Raw genomic sequence first — 23,948 nt, 5'->3', positions numbered from 1 at the left:
TGGAGTGTGGGTGGTGTTATAGTTGAGGAGAGCAGTGTTGCACTATTGGCACCCTGTGAACTCGTGACTGTGTATTTGTATTGCCTATAAATCAGCCTGCATATCCTCAGTGTTGAAAGCTTCATGTTTGCAGTGAAATGTCTATCTTCCCCAGCAGTTTGGGTTTAGTGCTTGATCTTCTATCACACTATGGCACTGGCATTTTCAAACACACTTCCTTTCAACATATGCATATCCCTCTTTAAATAATATATGTTCTTATTTCCAAAGCTAATTTTATAATGCACTGCTGTTGCACATTTATTTCCACTTTAACTGGGGTTTTTCATATCAGATGGGGAAATAAAGAGAAAGTTCAATGTTGTCAAAGTGAAATACTTGTTGTTAATTAGATATGAATTTCAAGATGTCTGTCTGGTGTCTGGAAGGATCAAAATATCAGAACCATTGACTTTTTCCCCATATAATTTAATTCTGTCACTTACACAAAGTGTTCTATCTTAGTATTCGAACATTTTTTTCCAAGATATAGAAGCATTAGAGTGCTGTAAACAAACATAAAGCACACACCACAGTTATTATTTTATTTCCTTGAAAAAATATCTGGTTTACTAAACTAATGGGACATTTGTAGAAGTAAAAAATATATCTTTATCTATATGGATATGTCTGTGCATATATTTATATATACACACACATACACAGATGCAATTGTTTTTGTGCTGTGCGATCCAAAAGAAGTTGAATTTCTAAACTTCAGAAGTGCACAAAGCTCTTGCTAATTTTCAGAACAGAAACAATGTTAACAGAAGGTGAATAGACACTGTACAGTCTATGTGCCACAACAGAATAGTTTTACATGAATTACAGAACTAAATTGACTTTAAAGAAAACATATGAATCTCTACCTAGGCAGCCCAGATAACTGGGGAGCTGGGCTCTGAGTATAATTTTGTACCTGAACTAACATAGAAGTACAGCTCTAGTCACAAATTTGGCATGAGTTATTAGTACATAATGACAAGATTATGCAGCCAGTCTAACAACCTATTCTCCCTCTGTTCTCACTACTGCTTTGTGCAGGTTATAACTGCGCAGCAGAACATGTTTTGAGCTGGTTTGGTTCTTGAACCTTTGTTCTTTGTTTTTGTGGCTTAATATTTTGGTTTGAACAATGGACTAAAGCAGCTTATTTCAGAGTTGAATGGGCAGAACAAATAGATATTGGGACTGGGTGGCATGCATTAGCCAGTGGGGAGACAAGGGCAGGAGTTGTATGTTACCTCTACCCTCATCTTTCATCATGTGATGATTGCAGTCACTTTGAATGTCAAGGGTTCTCTATGTTCAGGAAGGATACTCATGGAATTGTAGAAAGGTTTGAGTTGGAAAGAACCTTGGAGACCCCCTAGTTCCAGCCCCCTGCCATGGGCAAGGTCACCTTCCTCTAGACCAAGTTGCTCCTATTTCATAGGTACATCCACCTACAACTGGCCACACATATTTCAATACCTGCAGAGGTGAGAATAGGTACCACCTCTCTGCAGCTTACACAATAGTTGGCTTTGTCCCTCATCATCAGATGCTCACTGGGAGACCCATCTTGGATTGTATCAGAAATATATTTATAACATGCTGTCTACTGGTATAAAGGGACTTGATTTACCTAGCTTCCAAATTCCAGCTAATAATTCTGATTCTCTTCCACTCAACACTGAATTCTGTAGTCAGCTGCAGGGTCTTTAGATTTCTGCATCTTTCCAGTCACACATTTTTCTTCTTTGGCATATACTTTTGTCCTTGAATGGCATTGAATTACACCTTTGTTGTAAACACAAGGACCAGGCAAGTAAAGGACTACAACACAGGGAAAGAAGGAAGCAGCAAGCAGGTCAACCTCAGCTCTCAGCTGTTGCTGAACCCCTTTCTTCTCATTCTCTATGCATCAGCCAATAAAACCAGCTCTTCCTCTAAGTCCCTGACACAGCCTCTTGCAGCACTTCTCACTAAGTGCTCTTTCCTAGGAAGAGGGAGAATTCTGTAAATGCAGCTGACAATAATGCCTTTTCTACTCTAGCAGCTAAATCCAATACAGTAAACTGCTTGTCTGGGCTCTTCCTTTCAGATCATTTATCAGCTGATCTGCTCACTATGATTGCTAATATTTCTGGATGCCTGCCTTATATGTTGCCACCAAAGTGTCCAAATAATTGCTTGGCTAATGAATATCGACTCATCACTGGTGCCTGCAATAACAGGTATGTATGATAAAAATTGTGTCCTGAAAAATCCTTTCTTCTCATTCTTTAAACCCAAGAAGCTGTGTTTACTTTTTCCAAGGAAATGGGTGAAGGGGGACTGGTGTTAATCAGTGGCTGTAAATGAGGCGCCAGCGAAAGTTCCTGGAGGAAGAACTCATCATTTACACTTTTGTGCACTACTTTTTGTAAACAGGCTTTCCCTCTGAAAGCTTCTAGGATTATATGAGGAACTTTATATTTAGGGAGGACTGATTTAGCACATGCCTTCTTCTACATAAAAAGAAAACTTAATTCTAACTCAGCATTTATTTTTGATTGAATTGGATAAAATTATATAAAGCAGGAAAACAATACTACTCCCCAAGGAGAAATATTTTTGTATTTTCCCACAATTCTAACAGTTAGAAAGGACAAATCAAAAAGTTCTAGGTGTCATTCCTAATTTTACATATCTGTTTTTATATGTTTAGTGGCTATTTCTTATAACTAGTATCTACTTGTTGCCGAATCTATTTGGCAATTGCTTCCTGCAAAACCCCACATAATAGATGTGCTCATCTTTTCAGAACCCTCCAATGCAATGAGTGTAAAACTGAGAATGAGGGCCCTTTTAAGTACAAGGGTAAACAATATTTCTACTCAGCAGCCTCTGGATACATAGACCTAAGGTCACTAACTGAAAGTTGGACTGTAAGTCTACAGGTGAAGTGCTACAGAGATGAAAATGGAAGGCCTTCATCATTGTACGGGTTAAGGTACTCTGCAATGTGTTGAATAAAGAGCAGTACAATTCTGCAGTTTTATTATTCAGTGAGTCTGGTTTTATGAGATGAATCTGTTTTGCTACATCACAAGTCATTTGCAAGGAACATGCCTGATAGACTCTTTGCTGAAAGGACACAACGTGATATGCATCAGTGTTATAAATCTAACTATGTGGATATCCATAATTTCCCCCAGGCATGTTCAGAGTTGCTTGGAGTCTGAACTAGCAGCTAGTACAATATTTTCATTGACATCTCCATCAGGGCTTGAATACATTGGCCAAGATTTGTGCAGCTGAACACAGACACATGGATGAAGCTCTTAATTTACAGGGTGGCTGTTTAGTCTTTCTCCCTAGTGATGGAGTGAAGCACTCTGCTATAGGTAAAGGTAAAAAACCTTTTTCTCTTCAGTGACTGACAATACTAGGAGGTATACAGGCATTTCAGTCTGATATCTAAAGCTGGGTAGGGTAAATATGATTCATTGAGTCTGGTCTGTAGTCACTCTGTTCTACTGTGTATGTTTTTATGCTTGTACCACATAAACCCACCACTCATATTTGGTAGTATTTTATACTCTGTGCTCTAAATGTAAAAGGTGTAAAATGACAAAAAACCCTTCAAAAACAAAGGAGTCGAAACCAGTGAATCAGATCTTAACTCAGTCTAAAATTTTGTGAGCCCCTTGAAATACCTCTAGTTCTACTGAAATACATCAGCCTAAAAAGCCCATAACACTGTAATGTAAATAACATATTCTGTGATGTAAGCCAGCTTTGAGAACTTCAGACATTAAATGAAATACGAGTCTGTGCTTTTAATTGCTTTACAGCTTCCACTTCCAGGCAGAAAATACATCAAGACCTGTGTTGCATTTGCACTTTTGTTCACTCTGTTTGGATCTATAGCTGTACTATAGATCAGGAAACTCTCCATTTCATGAGTGAAATTTAGAAATGAAATTTTTAGTTTAGAAGGGAGCAAGGAAATGCTTTACAGATGTTCTGCTACATCAGTTTGTATGTTTGGGAAAAATCAGATCAATTGCAAAGCACTGAGTTTGCTTTGTTTTAGTGTGCTCTTCCTAGAACAAAGGTGTAGTAGAATAGTATAAACATGACCTCCTATGGACAATCTCAACATAAAATCAGGCATTCCCAGCAGAGATATTATCCCCTTTTACTAGTAAGAGATATTAACAGATTTTAGTTTCCTTTCTGCCTGAACAAGCAAAATAAAATTGCATTATTTTAAAATGAAGAAAAAGGAACAAAAGGAAAATCCAAAGAGGTTTTTTTTTCCCATTTATTAATCCCAACAAGCTAGCATTGATCTAGGTATTTTTTTAGTGTCCAGTACAATGAAAGGAATTCAAAGGTTGAAGGAACTACAGGTACTAAAGGAAGGGACTCTCACGGTGTAATTAGCTTCACCTCATCAGAGCTTTCAGAGTTATATGTCTACTGCAATGCTGCATCTTTGGCTGTTCCTGGTAGTGAGAAACAGAATGGAATGACAGGATGGCACCCAGAAACTGTCTGTCCTTCTGGCTTGATGGACAGGTTGTTCCATGACTACCTTACTTTTTGTACACCTAATATTTGGGGCATCTGGGAGGAATTTTATCTGCAGCATTTCTATTTCATTGTTAACCATTCTCTCAGAAAAGGACCTGATGCTCACTCTGGAGGTGCAGTACCAGCAGTTAGAAGTGTTAGTATGGCTCACCTAGTGGAAAGAATGAGCAATCCTGACTGAGTCCATTGACTTCCAGAAGGAATGGAGATCTTTCCTTTAGGTTAGCTACTTCACCTCAATGCAAACTCAGTGTTCAATTAGTAGCAGGCTTATTTTCCAGAAGTGTCCCATGTTTCCAGAAGTTACACGCATGATAGCTCAGCAAAACCTAAAACATCACAAACTCCAATTATTAAGTTGCCATATGGCATTGATTCAATCTACTTGAAACTAGGCAGAACATTAAAATAAGATTCAAAAGATAAAAATCTGGATAGCAAATGGCAGCTTAACACTCCAGGCTGCTTCTCACGCAGCCAAAGCAAAATCCAAATGGTACAATTCCAGTATTTCACAAGCAAATGAAAACTCCCACCTTCCATAAACAGAATATATAGTAATCAAATTTGGGTACTTTATAAAGCTGTATGGTAGCAAAATCTCATTATTTCAGCTGCCTTTTTAACTCAAGCAAGATTCCAAGACACTAACATGTTTAATGCAATAATAAAAAGGCATGTGAGAGGGGTTTTACTAACATTCCAGTGATCTGCTAAAATACAAAAGCAATCAGGAGAAAAATCACCAGTTAAGCAGTTACATTAACATTTCATTATTTTTAATTGAGTAAAATAGCACTACACTATGTGCAGTATTTTATGCAATTTCAATAAAGGCAAATCAAGTGTAACTAATTTGAATGCTTTATTAAAGCATACTTCAACCTTCAAGTGTGAATTATTGTGGATAATTAAGTGTATTACAGCACCATATAGCTTGGCAAACTGAGTCTCCTCAGTGTGCTGGAGATCAATGAAATATTAATATAATTCTTTAGCATCCTGATAGATATGTAAATGTATGTTTTAACACTATATATTTCTACCAACATTCCAGAAATATTTCTCGTTCTTTGTGGCTTACTTTACAACTTTAGTCAACTTGAATGCATTGCAAAAAATTATTTCTTCCTTTTAGTGTTAACATATATTTAACAATTATGAAATATATTGAACAGGACAAGTTGAAAAATAACCAAAAAAAATTCCTAAAATTTCTAATACTCATGACAGAGGGAAAATAAATTGGGTCAAACCCAAGACTCACTGACTATGCTAATAAATAGTATAGGTCAGAAATCATTTGCTGACCCTCAAATTAAATATGACCTGATACGTGCCACCCCCTTATGTTTACATGTTGGACTACACTTTTTTACTCCCCTTCCCCCTTCCAGGTAGGCTGGCTTTGGGGTGACAAACTGGTATGCAATGATGCCAAGATGTGCTCAGGCAGGTGACATTCAGAGAAAAGCAAGTTTTTGTGAGGAAAAAATACACTGCAGTTAGTACTGACAACTTAGCAGCATAGTTCAGTGCCTGGGCTTGTGCAGGATCCCAAAGATGGACCCAAGAAATTGGTATAGCTTCAGCCAGAGGCAGCATTGCCACTGGATTCAGCTCCCATCTCTTCAGCCCTGGCTCCTTTGGTCTTGCTAAATGATTTCTTCTCTATGACTAGTGTCCAATTTTCATTTAAGTTTTCTTCACCTTCACACTGAAGGGTTTCTTCATATTTCCCCAAATTTTTATTTTCTCTCTGTTGCTCTAACACATCTTTTTAAAGAGCATTTTTGTTGCTCTTAAACATCTTTTTAGAGATGCTAGGAAAGGCACTTGAGAGTATATCTGACACTATCAGGAACTCACCTTCACAGCAAGTATTTAACAAATGTCAAAAGGTAAACAACTTAGGTTATAAACACGAGTAAAATAGTAATAATTCATTAGCAATTTAGATTTTAATTATTTTCTTTTTGAGTAAAATAATATTGGCACACATGAAGACAAGTATTTTACGCAGTTTCAAAGATTGCTACATGAACATCTTATTATAATGGCATATTGCTCTGTGACTGATGATTTTTTAATATTATTTTATTTTTATGATCTGGTCTTATATTTGGAACATTTATATTATATAAATATAAATATAATATTATATAATATAAATATTATATATATGTATGTATGTATGTATATATGTCTATATATATTTTATTTATTCAGAGGTTCTGCTGCTGCTATTGCTTTTGGGGGATTTTTAATTTTGTTTTTCTTTTCATAGGGAACATCCTAGATGGGGGGCATCCAACACAGCTTTGGCTAGGTGGCTTCCAGCAGCCTATGAAGATGGCCTCAGCCAGCCTCGAGGATGGGATCCCAGTATCCGATACAATGGATTCCAGCTCCCCTCGGTGAGGAAGGGCACCTCCAGATCACCTCAAACACACACACTGGGCCATTATCACACCTGCACCACACACCTCCATTTGCATCAGTAAAGGAAGTATCTGTATAAAATTCTTCAAAAGTGTCTGTGGATCTTGGTTAAGAAGCCAGTGGCTTTGCTAAAGCATAAGTTCAGCCCCATGGTCAGAGATTCCCTGCCCCTGGCTGGGGTGAGCCCATAGCGCAGTGCAGGGGGCACTGACCTTCCTGAGGGGCAGCCCAGTACTCCAAAGAGCTGTAAGGGAGAGAGGCAGGACAGGAGCCAGCCAAATGCCTGGCCTGGCACGCACCAGGCAGCCAGCAGACACAGGGTGATGATTGCTCAGGTAGAGAAAAGGTGCACACTGGACCTAATTCTGACCTTCCCGTGATGAAATTGCAGATACAAGGGAGGCCTACAACGATGCATGCTGCCATGGCAAGAGGCAATGGTAACAAGTTTTTCCAGAGAAAACTTTGCCTTGAAACAAGAAATTAAATTTGTTGTGAGCACAACAAATGTTGGAAAAGGTTTTTGTTGGAATATGGATTCCAGCCTAGAGAACTTCTGGCATATCCGCCATGGGAAATACCCAACATCTGTCTTCATGGGGCTCTTAATAACCTAATACCTGCTTTCAATTTAAAATTGCACCTTGTGGTCTCCAGAATTTCCTTCCAGCTTAGATTTTCCAGTGATTTTATGATTCTTTGTTTTAATAATTCCCTTTATTCAGGGAAGAAGGGGAAAAAGGTTGGATGTTAACTAAACAGATATAAAGCACAGGGACACGCTAGCATGTGTGGAGGTGTGTGCATGTATGCCATTCCTCATAGGCTAGCAAGCCTCAACTGAACAAGTATTGCTGTCAAATCATGACTTCATTTGTTAGCTTGTCAAACTTACTGATCTTAGAAAGTATTGCAATATTTATGGATTATAGCACCTCATATACTTTAAAAATAGCAGACCTGCCATAGAGAGAAGTTTGAAAAAAGAGCATTTGCACAGAGGACTGGGAGAAAAATTCCCCAGTGCAGCGTGCAATGATTTGGGCTGGATTTAGAATTGGTGATTTGTCATCATTGCTTTGAAACCTGACTTTTAATGAACTCAAAGTCTTGTTATTTTAACCATTGTATGTTTAATAAGGATAATCAGGAGAATTTAGTGTTAATGTCACCTACAACTCATGTTATTAATTAAATAACATTGTCTCTAAGTTGCACAATTTAGCACTCAGAGATGAAAACCTGACATTTACACAGGCAAATTTCCAGTAGATAGTACAAACTGCCTTTTTCTAGATTCATTAGGCTAAATGCTTGTAAAGCAAAACTCTCTTAAAAAAAGATTATATAACTGTACCGAATCTGATAATCAACATCTGACCATCAGCAAGGTTCTCTGCTTTGTTTTGGAGCAAAATAGGTAAAACTATTGTCATAACTGCTTTTTCTTTTTTTGTACTTTTAGCTATCTGATTATATTCTTTCAAAAGTAACATGAAAATATTGTGAAAGTGATAGATAAGTGTGAGGATTATTATAAAGCAAAACAGTAATAAGAAAATTTTACTAATTTCAAGAAAATGTTTGTGGCCACCAAAGCTATTAAAATACTGATCTAAAAATTTGGATTCCTGATGAGCTGTAGGTAGCTTGCTCTTGACTATTTCAGTAAAAATCCTGATGTTCCTAAGAAGTCCCATGTTGCCTGTTGTCCTTACCAATTCTATTTAACTGAACCTGCCCTATGCATTCATTATATAGCCCTTATATTTATTACAGGCTCTGTCAGTCGATTTTATGTGCTGCCTTTCAGTTGCTTGACTTTCAAGGCAGCTGCTATTTGCCAGGGAATATTTTGCAGCATGAGGGAGGAATCTGTGAACAATGATACCCTTAACATCTCCACAACATGAGTGCTGACTTTGCCCTTATGGTTTTTCTTGGTTATTAATACAGGCTGGACACGTAGCATAGATGTCTCTATGTGCTCCTCCTCAGAGCATCTGTATCTCTGTTCATCTTGCACAGAACTGCATCAGAAATATTTTTTTGGCTTCTCGTCACCTGGGAAAAGGAAGCTGAACTTTCTGCTACCGTTTGTTTGCAACCTACCTCATGTCCCGGGCTGCATAAGCTCTTTCATTTACATATGGAGCCGCTCAAACTTTCTGAGTATCAACAGTGATTTGCGATTTTCCAGCAAATCCTTTTGTTTAAGGAGGAGAAAACAGAATAAATTGAAAGAAAACCTTTGGACTGTCGAAAACAAATGTGTGGTTTTCAAAATTGTCTGGAAAGGAACAGATCAAAGATACACTCCTCACTGTCAAACGTATAGAAAAACTCAGCTGAAACGTCCTTGAAACTGCTTGTGACACCTTGGTGTCAGCTCCTGAACAGAAATAAGAACCTGGTAGAAGCTGGATTTTATATTGTTGTTGGATTCTTTATTTTGTTTTAGTTTGGTTATAGTCAAACTATTAGAAGCACTCTACAACATAAAGTTGGGGAAGGGGAAGATAGATTTTATCACTGTCCTCTCTACTTTGTAGTGTTCTATCACTTTGTGAGAAGTAAAAACTGTTTAACGCTCAAGGTAAATTGGTTCTCTTCTCAGGTTCGTGAAGTGACAAGAAAAATTATTCATGCACCTAATGAGGCAGTTACTGAAGACAGCCTGTATTCTGATATCATCATGGTATGGGGACAGTACATAGACCATGACATTGCATTCACACCTCAGAGCACAAGTAGAACTACCTTCCTAAGCGGGATGGAGTGCCAGATGACTTGCGAAAAACAAAATCCATGTTTTCCAATAAAGGTAAGATTATAACTTAAATTCTTCAAGAGAAATTCCAGGCTCTAAACAGATGAGTAAAGTCAAGAAACATTAGAATAGACAATGATAGAAAAATAGAAAACAATACAACTATTATATGAAACAGGTAGACATTTAATTTTTTGATTTAAGGTTTATGCTGCAGAGACCTTACTGGTCTCTCCCAATGTTATTGTTCTCATGCTTTGAGGTTTTGAGTTCCATTTGGGAATATAGCAAAGTAGTCATTTACATTTTCAGTCAGATTAAATGAAAGGATCTTAACGTTAATCATTGAAAGCAAAGATACTTCTCCCAGTTAATGCAAACTTTCAAAGAGAGCTACCTTTTCAATGTATGTATAAAAATGATCTCCAGGGAGCTGCTGAAACCTACATACATCACATCTTTGCTTTGAGCAGATGGAAAACATGAGTTCAAAGCCCTTGTTAAAGGGCTAGGAGAAACATAAATAGGTATAAATTTAGGATACTCTAATTTTGATCACTTAATTTAAAAGTATAGTCCTTCTTTCACTCAAAAAATTGAGTAGCAAAGTAAAACCATGTTTTTGTTTCTCAAAGCACAGCCTGTCCAGCTCAGGCTACAGGAAAGCCCCATGCTCATCACAGCCCTTGGCAATGTTCAAGTGAGAGCAACCTAAATTGCTTTACTTTCTGTTGGAGCTTGATTATTGACCAGCTTCCCTATGTACTGCCATGTAGGGCTTCTGTCAGAATAGAAAACCGTTTTTGCCTCAGCAAGCTGTAGTTGATAAGCATTCCACAGTCTCCTTTGCTTTAAGTGCCTCATTTCTCTTTCATTAAATGTAGAGGAAAATATTTGGGTAACTGTAAAGAGAACCAAATCAGGTTGTGTTAAAAGGTGGCTTGTCTTCCATATGGTGGGAGAATTTAAAATACAGGGAAGGTTAAGTGAAATTAATAAATTACTAGAATTTGACCACAGGCAAGTAAATCTAGACCCTCTCACCCTGGAGATATGGACTTTTGAAAGTTGCAAACATATCTTGAGAGCATTCAAAAAGAAAAGAGGTTTCTTAAAGAACCCCATTCTTTCAGGTAGTGAGCAACAGAGAGCACTGAGTAACCTGAATCAGCCACAACAGCTCTAATTACTAAAAGTATGCCATAGTTCTGACAAAAATCTCTAGTTTACTGTGTTTTAAATTTCCATCTGGGACATGATTTTTTTTTTTTTCTGTTTATGTTTTTAAGTAATAGTCTTAGAAATATTCCCATTCCTAAAGTCTTACCAAGAGAGGCTAGGGTGGACATCCACTCCCCGACCAGCAGTGCTTTGTATGATGTGAAGATGGATCCATCTGAAACATACACCATAATATATGTTTATAAAAGATATATTAAACATAAAACTCCCTGTTTTAAAGTCTGTTTTCTGTAGCTATAAAACTGCAAAAGTCTTCAAAAGTCACTTGTGTTTACAATAAATTCTTTGAAATAGCATGACTAGTATTGATTTTTAAGAGCAAAACCCCCACATTTTTTATTACTACATGGATTTTTCGATTGAGAGGAGACTCATACTGTTTCCCATAACTTGAATGAAATGTGGATCACAGGGACCACAGTAGTCTAATTACTGAACCCTGACTAATTCAAGTCTCGAAATCCCATCTACTTTAAAAAGGAGACAATATAAGGGATTTTTAAAAAAGAGACAACATAAGGGATTTTTAAAAAAAACTTCAAGGCTAACATTATTCATATGGTAGAGGCATTCAGTGCAGAGGGATAAAAGGTGCACAGATTATTATGGCATAGACTTGCAAGTGGATCCTTCAGTGCTCTAAACAAGGCACAGACTTTGGATTTCTGTCTTAGAGCTGTGACGAGGTTCAGAGAGCATGTTTCAAGCATGCTCTTGAAGACAAATCATGTCCACATGTACTAAATGTATCACTGAATATTTAATGTGTAGCTAAATCTAGCACTGGATGCTCCTCCTACTCAGCAGTGTAGCCCAGGAGGAGGATGGCTCAAGGCTACCTTCGATGTAGCCACAATTGGCCATGGCAGGGGACATACAAAGAAATTCAGTCACAACCCTGAAAGTATTAGATACATTTCCAAACTTGTGACCCGTTTACATGGTTAATTTTTCAGCTCCATTTTGTTATAACCTGTTATTCACAGCTTTGATGGACAGATACAAAGATGGTTGTTCTTTTGCTTTTATATGTTCAGAAAAAGAAAGGGCTGTTGCAGTACATGCAGTAAATAGTGTGACCAGAAGAGCTAATTTTTGAACACTGAAACAAAATGCTATTGCCCACTAGAACTACTCTTCTTTCAGAATTATTAACTAAATAAATTTCCACATAGTAAATATTTGGAAAACTGCCACAGTCTGTTTTATACATTAATTTTGCGTATGAAGAAAATATGGCTGGTTTCCAATGGCAGTGAAATCAATAGCATATTATACAGCAGTGTAGACACAGAAGCTGCAGTTTGCACTCTTGCTGTTCCTACAAAAGCAGCACCCAAGGGAGAATCCACCCACAGAAAAGGACAACTGTGCCTGCAGCTGCACATCCTCTCTGGGGGTTTCAGCAGGGAGAGGAGGCTCCTGACTGCACAGGTTAGGGACTCTGCCTAGAAAATATTCAGTCAGTGCAACTCAATGAAGGATCAAAAGCTGCAATAGTGCATTGATATTAATAAGAAGTGTAGGTAAATGATTCATAGGTTCTCAGGAACCATTGTGATTTTCTGTTCTGGATATTTTTATAATAAATGCTATAGAATTTCTCTCAGAAATTCTCACATAGAGCCTGAACATTCTTTTTGCTGTATATTTACAGGGTCCTCTAATGGGAAAAAAACCCCAAACCCACTAGCTTTAGCTTACACTTCTTTTATAACAGCCTGACATGCAGTACAGGGTTGTAGAGAAAACTTGTCATTCCTCAGATTATTATTTCAGGTTAGGTCTGAGACATAAAGAAGCATTAAAAAGACTTTCATAAGAGAGCTACTGACTTTATTCAGTATTAATTAAGCTGCTGCTGCTAAGATAGACACGAGGCATACAGTTAGCATGATGCAATCCAGAAAAGCTTACAGTTTACCTGAGTAAAAAAAGGTGGAAAAGAAATAGAGTCACAGAAAATTGAGGTGATTTGAAAAAGGTGACATGTAACAGGACAGGTTACTGTCTCAGGTACAAATAGATCAGTCATCTGCACTCAACAACCAGCAGAGTTCCTGCCTTCTTCTTCTGTTTCAGAAGCAGCAGCTTGCTGTCAGATGAGATCATGGACTCTTCTTCAAGCACTAATATTTTCCTTTTTTTAAAACTTTCAGAGACCATAAGCTAGGTTTTCTTTTAAATCTACAGTAAAAAAACCATTTACAAGGTCATTTCCCACAGGATGAATTCACAATAAGCAAGATTTTTCTTTAACTGAAATAACAGTTTAGAGATTGCAGTACACTTAAACAATTATTACCTTTCATTTTCCTTCACATAGAAGAATTTCACCATAACTAGGTTTGACCATGCATATATAATAACCATTTAAATTAACATGCAGCTATACAGGAAAACTATTGTGACCAATCAAGGTTCTGTTGCAATTTTTTCCCTCTAGAATTATACACAAAAAAGAATCACATTAATTTCAGTAATTAGTTTTGAAAATAAATGTTACTCAGTACCCATTTCAGCAGAAAAGGGTCTCCTTTTTCACTCAGATTATTTTTAATGTCTCTAAATAATAATAGAAGGAACCTCTATTTTATACATTCAGCTGTTGGCTGCAAAGTACTAATCCTATGAAAAGGGAAAGGACAGCATAATGCAGCTCTGCTAGTCCCTTAATGTTCATTACTGCTGGTTTTTCTCCACTGGGACCAAAATAGATTGAATTGAAATTGCAGAGGCAGTTAACTAAAGATTATCCAGTATGAACTTTATTCAGTGTTTATATGTTTTGCTGTGAGCCTTGCTGTTTAACAGCATAAAGGCATCTCCTACATTCTTTTCTCAGTGATATCTGAATTCTTCCTGGAATATCTCCTGATGACTAGAAGCAGGACACACTCAAACACATACAGGGCTGTGGCTGTCAAGTTCAGATATTTGTATTACGAGATGAGCTGCCTGCTTACATTACCAGCTGAAGGGAAAAAGAAGCCACACTAATAGCAAAAGACACAATAACAAATGCTAAATAGAAAACACAAGACAGAGAAATTACTGATTTCTAAAATCTGTAAAAAAATTACTTGTTTTCTTCAAACATAACCTACCTTGATTTGCTAAAACCTAGGCAATGAAGAAATAATGGTAGAATTTCTTTACCAAACAAAATTAAACCATTTCGTAATGTAAATGATTTGTTGTTATCAATCTCTACTGACATGAGCTCTCAGTAGTAAGAAGATTTTACTTGGTATAACAAGTGAGGTAATGTTAATATATAAAGTTAATTAATTTCACTCCAAATTTGCTTTGTTACTGTTAACCCCAATTTAATGACTGTTCTATCTTTGCAGACTGATCTCTGCATTATTAGAAAAATGAAGAAGAAATTACATCATATATGCAGCATTCACTGTCTTCTGCCGAAGAGTTCTGAAAAATGAAAAGCAAGCAGATAGAATACAAATTAGAGTTAGCTCAGGTGTCTGTACAAAACATTTATTTTCTCTTAGTCAGATTTTTGAACCTCATTATTTGACCTCAGTGTCTCAACTGCGTGGGGTTCAAATCAATAAAGGACTGGGCAATCTTTCATTTAGCCAAGTCTATGTGCAGCCTTTGCTTTTTATAAAGATGGTCAGAATTCAATAATTGTAAGACAACTGTTGCAGCAAAATAATGCAGCAGAAGACTTGTGGGGGAGTGGTAGAAAGCAGAATGAATATTTACGTCTGTCCTTTTTAGTTAGGAAGCTGGATTAGAATTCAGCATTGAACCAAAGCTTTTACAGAGTGCTGCTGCAGACACTGAAACTCCTCATGATGTTTTGATGCATACAGGTAAACCTGCTGTTTCAGTTGTTCTTCAGTAGAACAGAATTTGACCAGCTGTTCATGTCTTCACTCTGATACATTTTATGATGAATTTTCATTGTAAAGCCAGACTGATTTAGATGTAGATGTATTACATCAATAGCTTGTGATAGAGTAAATATTTCGGGGTTTATTTGTCTCTGCTTAAAAAAGATTCATCTTTTTCCTTCAGTCTAAAGAAAAACAATCTATACATATTTAGAATATGTCACTCCAGTAGATGAGGTCTGAGCAATTAAAAACTGAGAGAGAGAAGGTAAATATTTAGACAAGACTCAATTCAGCATCCACAGCTGTTCTCCTCACCTCAGAAAATACCCTTGTTTTGTATGCAGGTAACCACCAATGATACATTATCTGCAGGGATGGATTGCCTGCCCTTCTACCGCTCATCTCCCGCATGCGGCACTGGTGATCATTCTGTTCTCTTTGGAAATATATCTGTGCTAAATACAAGACAACAGATCAATGGCTTAACTTCTTTCCTTGATGCCTCTACAGTCTATGGCAGTACCCCTGCTGTTGAAAACAAACTGAGGAATTTAACAAGCAAAGAAGGACTTCTTAGAGTGAACTTAAAGTATTATGATAACCATCGGGAATACCTGCCTTTTACAGACCAGATCCCATCCCCTTGTGCACAGGACTCAAGTGCAAGTGGAGGTGAGAGGGTGGAATGTTTTCTGGCTGGAGACAGCCGCTCCAGCGAGGTGACATCCCTGGCTGCCATGCACACGCTGTGGCTGCGGGAGCACAACCGCCTGGCCCGAGCCCTCAAACGCATCAATGGCCACTGGAGCGCGGAGACCGTCTACCAAGAGACACGCAAAATTGTTGGTGCTCTGCATCAGGTGGGCTGCTTGCTTGCTTTTCTACACACTGCAGTAAATATCTCACAACAGAGCTCACAAAGCTTCAGACATGCTTCTGTGAGGGCTTTTTGAGATCACGTTACCTTTTCTTTCCCACCTATTTTGGTGCTTCAAATATGGCATGTTTAAAGTTGGTTTTGCTTTCCACTTTCTAAATGCAATGTCCCGGTGCTTAGTCTGTCTAGGCACCTTAGTGCTCTGATTTTCATGGCAGTTGATACATATTTATGCAGGCAACTCTAATGTCTGTTTTGTCTATAAAAGAGGCTTTTTCAGACGCTTTTTTTTTTTGCCTTTTTTTTTGGTAAGGGAAATTATTTAAAAGTAATATATGTCTCTGTATTTATATAATGCACAAAATATTTACTTTCTCGCAGGTGTATCATAAATAATAAATCCTCCATGTAAAAATGCCAGTGAAGTTCTCAATGAAGTAGTAATGCAGAAACATCAGGGGCTACTGTTGACAGGAGATAGCAGGAGAAATAAGAGTGGGAAAATACAGAAGAGTCCATAAGAATGTTTATATTAGACATGTTTTCTGACTCTTACAGTGTATTTTGTTTTCAGTACCAAAGGAGACTCTTTTGAAGATAAATTGGGGAAGGATGCAATAAAACTTCACTTTTCTGATAAAAAAAATTTCTCTTTCTTCTGCCACAATTTTTAGACAGTGGAATAGAATACGAAGCATTTTCCTTTAAGAAACCACCTACATTTTCCAATGCATTGTTACTTGCACTCAAAGCCATATAGCTTCAGACAAGTAACACACTTTACTGTATTTAGTCAGGTCTTTTGAAATGTTTGGCTTTTTGTTTGCTTTAACCAAGTCAGCTCCTCTGCCATAAATATGCCATTTTCATTAAAAGAATGGCATTGACGAGTCAGAATAGTTGTTAATACTTGTTAGAAGAAAATTGCAAGTCCAAAAGTAGATCTCTGTCCATTTATACCCTTCTGGTTTGCATTCACAAACATAATGGCCTGAAAGAAACAGCTTTTTGCAAGGTACTGCACTGCATGGATCAGCACTGCTCATTATCTCTGCTGGTATCACAGACTAATGAGATTTGCCTGTGGCTCATTAGAAATGGGTTTGAGTTATCTCTAGCTGGTTTAGAAACATTCATTCAGGACAGATAATTGGAGTATCTCTATTAGTGTAGTATGTTAACTGGCACACTAATGACAGCTCTGGTTGAACTTACCTTGAGATTTCCACGATCAAGTTTTGCTTCACTTGCTAGACATTTCTAAAATTCTCTTTTTTCAGAAGGAATACTTTCAAGCATGAGTCCTGCCTGTGGGTGTGTAATTATAGAGAATTGAATAAAAAAGCCTTTTCTTCTTTCTAGAATAAAGAAGATTAAAAAAAAATCTATTTAGACCATGCTTTTCTTCCTGGATGTTTTTCTGGCACCTTAAATATGTCTAGTGACAAGTATTTGATAATAGAACCTTGACAAAGTTAGCAAACATAACAATTGTCTGTTGATATCCTGCACAAAACAAGTTTTTTTTTGGCTGCATTATACAGTTTCACTGTTAGGGAGTAGTAACTGTCCTTTCTATTTCATGGGAATGACACATGCTTAACTTTATAAAGTTAATATCCTGCAGTACACAGTGTTAAAGACACATATTCTTATTTACCTCATATTTTGTGCAAAAAAAACATTTTTTCACTGTCATTTAATATGTGAAGAAAAAATGTTCAATTATGCAATTGCTAGTCTTAACATTACTATCTCATACATACGAAGTTTGCACACACCTATGCTGCTCTTTCTGGAGACAGTTTCCTTTGATGTGCCATTTGGATTATGAAAGATGGATTATTTGGCACTAGTCAGATGGAGCAGGACTTCTGCAGATCAATCTGAATCCAATTCTCTTTGATTTATTACCAGATTTAGTACCAGAGAACCATCTCTGAATGAATGCAGTTGCTCCCACTTAATCCCAATTTTAGGTGACAATTGCTTTTAGTTTTCAGTGTACATGTAGGTGTTTATTTCACTTCCCTCTGCATCTGCTTGTGTTCTCTGAGCATCTTGCATGGTCCAAGGCATGGGTTGAAAGTGGTTGAAAGTCTCTCTTCTGAGACTTACATAAATTAACTGCTTGGATGTGAAATTAGATGATTAGATAGCTCCTCTCAGAACTTGAAATTATAAAGAATAAATAGATAAACAATATGTCTTATAAAATAGTATGTACTGAATAATGTCAGACCTCATGTTTATAAAGTGTATAGTTTAGACTATTAACAAAACTATAATAATGTGTTCATTTTTTTATTAAAAATTGAACTCTTGTAAAATCACCTTTTACCCAAAAGTTTAGGATTTCAACATCATCTTCATCATCTGTAAATCCTTTAGTATGTTCAATGAGAACTGCAGACTAACCATGTACAGCACTTTAATGAATTAAACATGGTTGCTATATTTGATAGTTCTCTATTTTTTCTGCAATCTTTTCCAAGTGCTGAAGCTTCATTTAATTGGCACTACACTATCTCAGTGAGATATTATTCCTCTGCAGTTATAGCTGGCCAATGGCAATGACAAGACACACTTTTGGCCTTACTCATCCTTATGGTGGTTCACATATTTTTATATTCACTCTTCCAACCTTGTTTTTTGTTTTCCTGTTCCAACCATTGTGCCCCACTCACACCTACTTTGGGGTATACTTGTAGAGGCTTTTGAAAGGAAAGTCTCCTGAACCCTATGAAAAGTGATAAGAATTTCTGGATCTTTTGCATCTAATTGACAATAATGTTTAGCTGTAATTCTGCCTTCTGAATGAGAAGAGTGTTGTCTTTAAAGTAACATCCTGTCTGACTTGCAGTATCCTATTGTTTAGAGGTCAGGATTCAATTACTTTTTCTGTAAACAGTGCACATGGGATTCATGATATGATGCAAAATCTATACAAAGCCTTTTCTGACTCTCAGATGCTGTTTCTATCTGGATACTTACCAAATTATTGGCAGAATTGCTAAGAAATTAGTGTTTTATTTTCTCTGGTATGACTAAATGAATAGCATTTAAATGATCTTAATTTCTCAGTTAATATATGGTTATATAGAATAAAAAGGTCATATTAAAACACCAAGCATATGGGCCTCTGTTTAAAACACAGCGCTCATTTGTCATAATTTTCCACTAAATTAAACTGTTGGAACAATAACTGTCATGAGATAGTAGAAATATTGATGTTACTGATTAAAATTGTTTTCTTCATGAGGCTTCTGCAGAGTTTGGATGTGATGCTATGAGGTGATGAATGTAGCCTAAGAGGAATTTGGATTACCACTAATCTCATAAATGTGACAGAGTTGAGAACATGCAGTAACTTGCAGGTTCAGACTTAGGATATCCACATACATTCCTTATGCTCCTGCAAACACACAAAAGTTAACATTTTTTTAACAAATAGATTCAAAGTCAGAAATGACGGAGCCATTCATTATGCTAGCTTTCTTTCCCATAGAGTCACTTGCTGTCTGATTTTGTTGACATATTTTGTAACAAGTACATTCCTTTGTTTCCACACGAGAATCTCATTTAAAGAAAGAATACTCTACTGAAAGAAAGTACTGTGCTTATTTATGAAAGCAAATAAACATTTTATGTCATTATCTGAGAAAAGGAACTGCATGCAAAAGAATTTTAACAAAAATAATTTTGATGCTTGTCAGCTGTTAACATCTTCTTTCAAATTTATATATGTGTCAGTTCTAGGAACTTGTAGTGAGCCTTTCCTTGACTTCACACAGACAAATTTGTCCATATCCAGATACTACACAAATGCTAGATGCCATTTCAGATGGGGTTCTTTGGCAGATTCCAGTAGCAGTATTGTATTCTTCTGTATTAGTAACAACTTTAGCCTGTATGGTCTAAAACTCACTTCTACTTGATGGAGCCTCATTTAACCTTTGGAGGTTTCCATCAAACAGATGCCTCTCCTAGTGGAGGGTAGGCAGGCATAAGACCCCTTTTTACCCTTAGCCTTTTAATTTTTGTGCCTTGAAATGGCAACCCCTCTTTCTCTATCAAGGAAATTAGAAATGAAGACATTGCCTCTGGAGCAAATGTAAAATCTGAGTTGCCCTTTCCTTCAGGGAGTCCAGCCTTTCTGAGCAGCTTAGCTAGGGATTTCATTTAAAATGAGCCAAAAAATTAGTCATGCCAGGATTTTTGTATCCATGACTAACCTACTCCTCCATAAGGTCTTTGATTGTAAAAACTATATCTAAAATTAGAACTGCTGTCTTGCAAAACCTTTATGAATAAAGCAAAATATCATCTTTTCAAATGACAGTGTCAGTATTAGTTTCTTGCAATAATTTCATTTGTTTCATATGCTGCATTAAAGGAGATGTAAAAGGGATTCTAACATACTGTCTTTTATATATTTTGTTCACTGAACAACCTAACCTGAAAACCTAAACCTCTACTCTCTGAGAAAAGTGATCAAATTGTGGAAAGGTTTGCTTGTTTGTGCTCTTTGCCTAAAATAAAAACACAAGTTTTTTATAAGGTCGTTTTTATGCCAGCTAGTTTTTCAATATGCGCTATATCAAGTTCAAAGTACATTTGTCCGTATATTTATTGCATATTATATTGAATCTATGAGGTATTTTATTGAGTTCATTATGCTTCATATTTATCTCATATTGCTTTATTGAGTTCAGCATAATCTTTAACCTATAATGCATTTTCATTTTATTTGGTACATTAGAATATTTTCCCCTCTTTCCTTTTGTCATGATTACTCCTATGCTTTTCCATGCCACTATAATATTATTACATTATAAAAGCATTTGACAGAAGGTGTTTATCAGTCTTTTCATTTTTGAAGTGTATTTTTTAGAAGTCTATAAATTGGTTTAAGTTTAGTATAAAATGTCTACAAGGAGATTTTGGGCACCAGTATTTTAAAGCCTCATCATTTCAAATAAAAAAAAAAAACATAAAAAGAATTTTTGTCACAAACATATGCCTGAAAATAGCATCTGTTCACATTAGAAAGCATTCTTGAAAGATATTCTAGTTCTTCTTGCTTTCATTGCCATTTTTAAGGCCATTATAACTTACATTTTTAATCTCAACGCACCTCCTGTGAGCTGGATTACCCCTGTGGTTTGTAAATGAGCAGCCCTGGTAATCTTTGCTCAGGAGGCTTTGGTCTAGCATGTATGGTAAGACCTAACAGGGCCTGACTGTTGCACTGCACTGAGCTGCACCACCAATTCTCTCTGGTCATATTTGTCCCCTTGATGCAAAAATAAGACTGATATTGTTTTCCAGGTAATACTGCTCTTACTTATGCCAAATGCTTGGGCATAGATGAACAAAGACAAAAAGCATTTAGCACCTGGGATTCATTACTATTCATCTATAGAAAAGCTGAAATATGTTTCTTTTTCTTTTCTTTCAGATTATTACTTTAAGAGATTACATTCCCAAAATCATTGGTCCAGATGCTTTTAATCTGTATATTGGCCTTTATACAGGTTATGATCCCACAATGAATCCTACAGTTTCTAACGTATTTTCAACAGCTGCTTTTCGTTTTGGTCATGCAACAATCCAACCAATAGTAAGGCGATTGAATGCACAGTATTTAGATGATCCTGAACTCCCAAATCTTCATTTGCATCAAGTTTTCTTTAGTCCCTGGAGACTCATTAAAGAAGGTATGGTCTTATTTAAACTGCTTCTGTTGTTCTTTGGTCTTTTTCTCACCAGAATACTGTAACTTTTTTCAAAGTTACTTATCCTGAATTAGGAATTGGAGCATTTATTTAATTAAATTATTTTTTAAAGTTGCTGACTGGATTCCAGAGCACTAAAAAGAACTTGAATTATTATTCTCAATTAAATAGTTGACAAAATTGGAAGAACATTACTGTCCAGATCAAGCCAGTTTGGTATATTAGCAATAGGAAGATGAGTGATGATGAAGACATTTCTGGAATTTTTTGTGTATGAATTTATTAACAGGTTACAAATTCTTTTATACCTGAAGAAGACGAAGCTCCTCCTTCATACCACTATTACTTTTTTTTTAAACTAAAGGAGATTTTTGCATGCGTCTGAATGTAATAACCTATGTGGACAAAGTTTTAAAAACATGGAAACATATATGTATTCACATTTGTTATGAAAGTTATAATGGTCTACATATATGCTATAATAGCATCATTTTTTATTTTTAAAGGAGGCTTGGATCCTTTAATAAGGGGTCTTCTAGCACACCCAGCAAAACTACAGGTACAAGATCAACTGCTGAATGAGGAGTTAACAGAAAAACTGTTTGTGCTGTCCAATAATGGATCACTTGATTTATCGTCATTGAATTTACAACGTGGCCGTGATCATGGACTCCCAGGTCTATTGATTTTTCTTGATTTTTTCTTCCAACTGGTAACTGAAGTATAACTGCTTATATTTGGGATGTGACCGTAAACTTTTAAATAGTAGCTTTAGTAATCAGAAAAGTCACTTAAGTCTCTTTTAAAATATACATTGCTAATATTCTTGACTTTGATGGAAAGTATTTGACAGTTTTGAGATTAAAACCAGATTAAAACCAGCTGGAACCAGTTCTGAGAAGTGGGGCTTTCTGCCTGAAGCAGCCACTCCCCATCAGCAGGCTGTCCCCAGCCTGTGGGATAGGTCAATTCAGGCACAACCTCACCAGCTCCACCAACCACAGAAGGTGTTGACAGATGTCTTCAGGAGTGCTATAGATGGCTTAGTTAGGTACACTCTGCATTTTGAGAAATATTACATGTTTTTCATTGTTTTTTGCATTAGATTTTTTACTCCAGTCAGCCCAGGGTAAGATTGAACTAACAGTCAAGGAGTTAATAGCCCATCAGGCCATGGATAAACCTGCTTAGAGAAAGACTGCTGGAGCTTAGTTCAGATCCTGCCATAATTTCTCTCATCAATTTAATCAGTAATAGTAGACCTTTTTTATACTTAACTGTCTATGACTATGATCAAGATTGTCAAAATCCAGTCCTTATAAATTTTTAAATTTCATATATCATGTCTAATAGACAAATCTAATCTTCCTTTAAACATCATATTTGCAGGTTATAATGAATGGCGAGAATTCTGTGGCTTGCCAAAACTGGAAACTCACACTGACCTGAACACAGTAATAACCAATCCCAATGTCACTGAAAAAATCATGGAATTCTACCATAATCCTAACAATATTGATGTTTGGCTTGGCGGTCTCATGGAAGACTTTCTTCCAGGTGCTAGAACTGGTCCCCTGTTTGCATGTATAATTGGAAAGCAAATGAAAGCACTAAGGGATGGTGACCGGTGAGTTTATTACGAGTCAAATTGTGTAGCAATGGAGATTTTACAGCCACTTAAATATGCTTCAAACAAATCATTCTCTACCCCTTGCACATTTTTGTCTTAGCTCCCTCAGTTTTGTCGGGTGAGCTTTTGATTATTCTTCTTTGGTACATAGTCTCAATTCCAGATGACATGGAATTTGTTTTTATGGTACTGAGGTGACCAGCTGTGCACTCCTGCTGAAAATGCAAGGTGCCACCAGAAGTTAATTGTGGCAGGGGCCAGTAACTCCTGCAGGGATGGATGTAGTACAGTGCAGGCTTTATTCCCCCTGAGGGCTGCACTGGACTCAGGAGCTGGAAGAACCTCAATATTTTTCGTTGGCAACTGCAGCAAAGTCAGAAGGGATAGGAAAAAGCTGTAATTCAGTCCTCATAGAGGGGATAAAAAAACACCACATACTTGGCCCTATGTGAATTGGGACTGCAGAGTGTTCCCAGAGTTACCTCATTGGACACAACACAGGATGTCAGTTCAACCAATCCTGCACAAGTGCCACCAGGATCTTGTGCCAGTACAACCCTTCATACCAGAAAAGCAGGAGGAATGCAGCTTTAGGTCACAAGGGGGCACAAGAAGCTGTTTATATCTCGCTTCTGCTCATGAAGCAATTATAAAACCAAACATTTTTTATTTCTGTCATGTACTTGTGGCAGTAATTTTGGATCTCATGAGACAACTAATTTAAAACTGCTCACACCATGCTAGCAGGGGTGTTTAAGTACTTCTGGTCCTTACAATGACC

At 36.8% G+C, this 23,948-nt stretch overlaps 1 protein-coding gene across 1 annotated transcript in view; it reads left to right on the top strand.

The window, feature by feature from the left end:
* TPO (thyroid peroxidase) overlaps window positions 1–23,948 on the top strand; it is a 42,271-nt gene that overhangs the window by 4,799 nt on the left and 13,524 nt on the right. Inside the window, exons 4-10 of the mRNA XM_066545864.1 lie at window positions 2,126–2,258; window positions 6,893–7,022; window positions 9,665–9,871; window positions 15,267–15,782; window positions 21,261–21,519; window positions 22,044–22,214; window positions 22,927–23,164. Of these exons, the coding sequence (XP_066401961.1) occupies window positions 2,126–2,258; window positions 6,893–7,022; window positions 9,665–9,871; window positions 15,267–15,782; window positions 21,261–21,519; window positions 22,044–22,214; window positions 22,927–23,164 (1,654 nt within the window). The remainder of the gene's footprint in view (window positions 1–2,125; window positions 2,259–6,892; window positions 7,023–9,664; window positions 9,872–15,266; window positions 15,783–21,260; window positions 21,520–22,043; window positions 22,215–22,926; window positions 23,165–23,948) is intronic.

The sequence above is a fragment of the Molothrus aeneus genome, chromosome 3 (assembly GCF_037042795.1).
Source record: "Molothrus aeneus isolate 106 chromosome 3, BPBGC_Maene_1.0, whole genome shotgun sequence".
In the NCBI taxonomy this organism is placed as follows: Eukaryota; Metazoa; Chordata; class Aves; order Passeriformes; family Icteridae; genus Molothrus; species Molothrus aeneus.
Note: the sequence above shows the minus strand (reverse complement) of the source record. Positions and strands in the feature narration are given on the sequence as shown.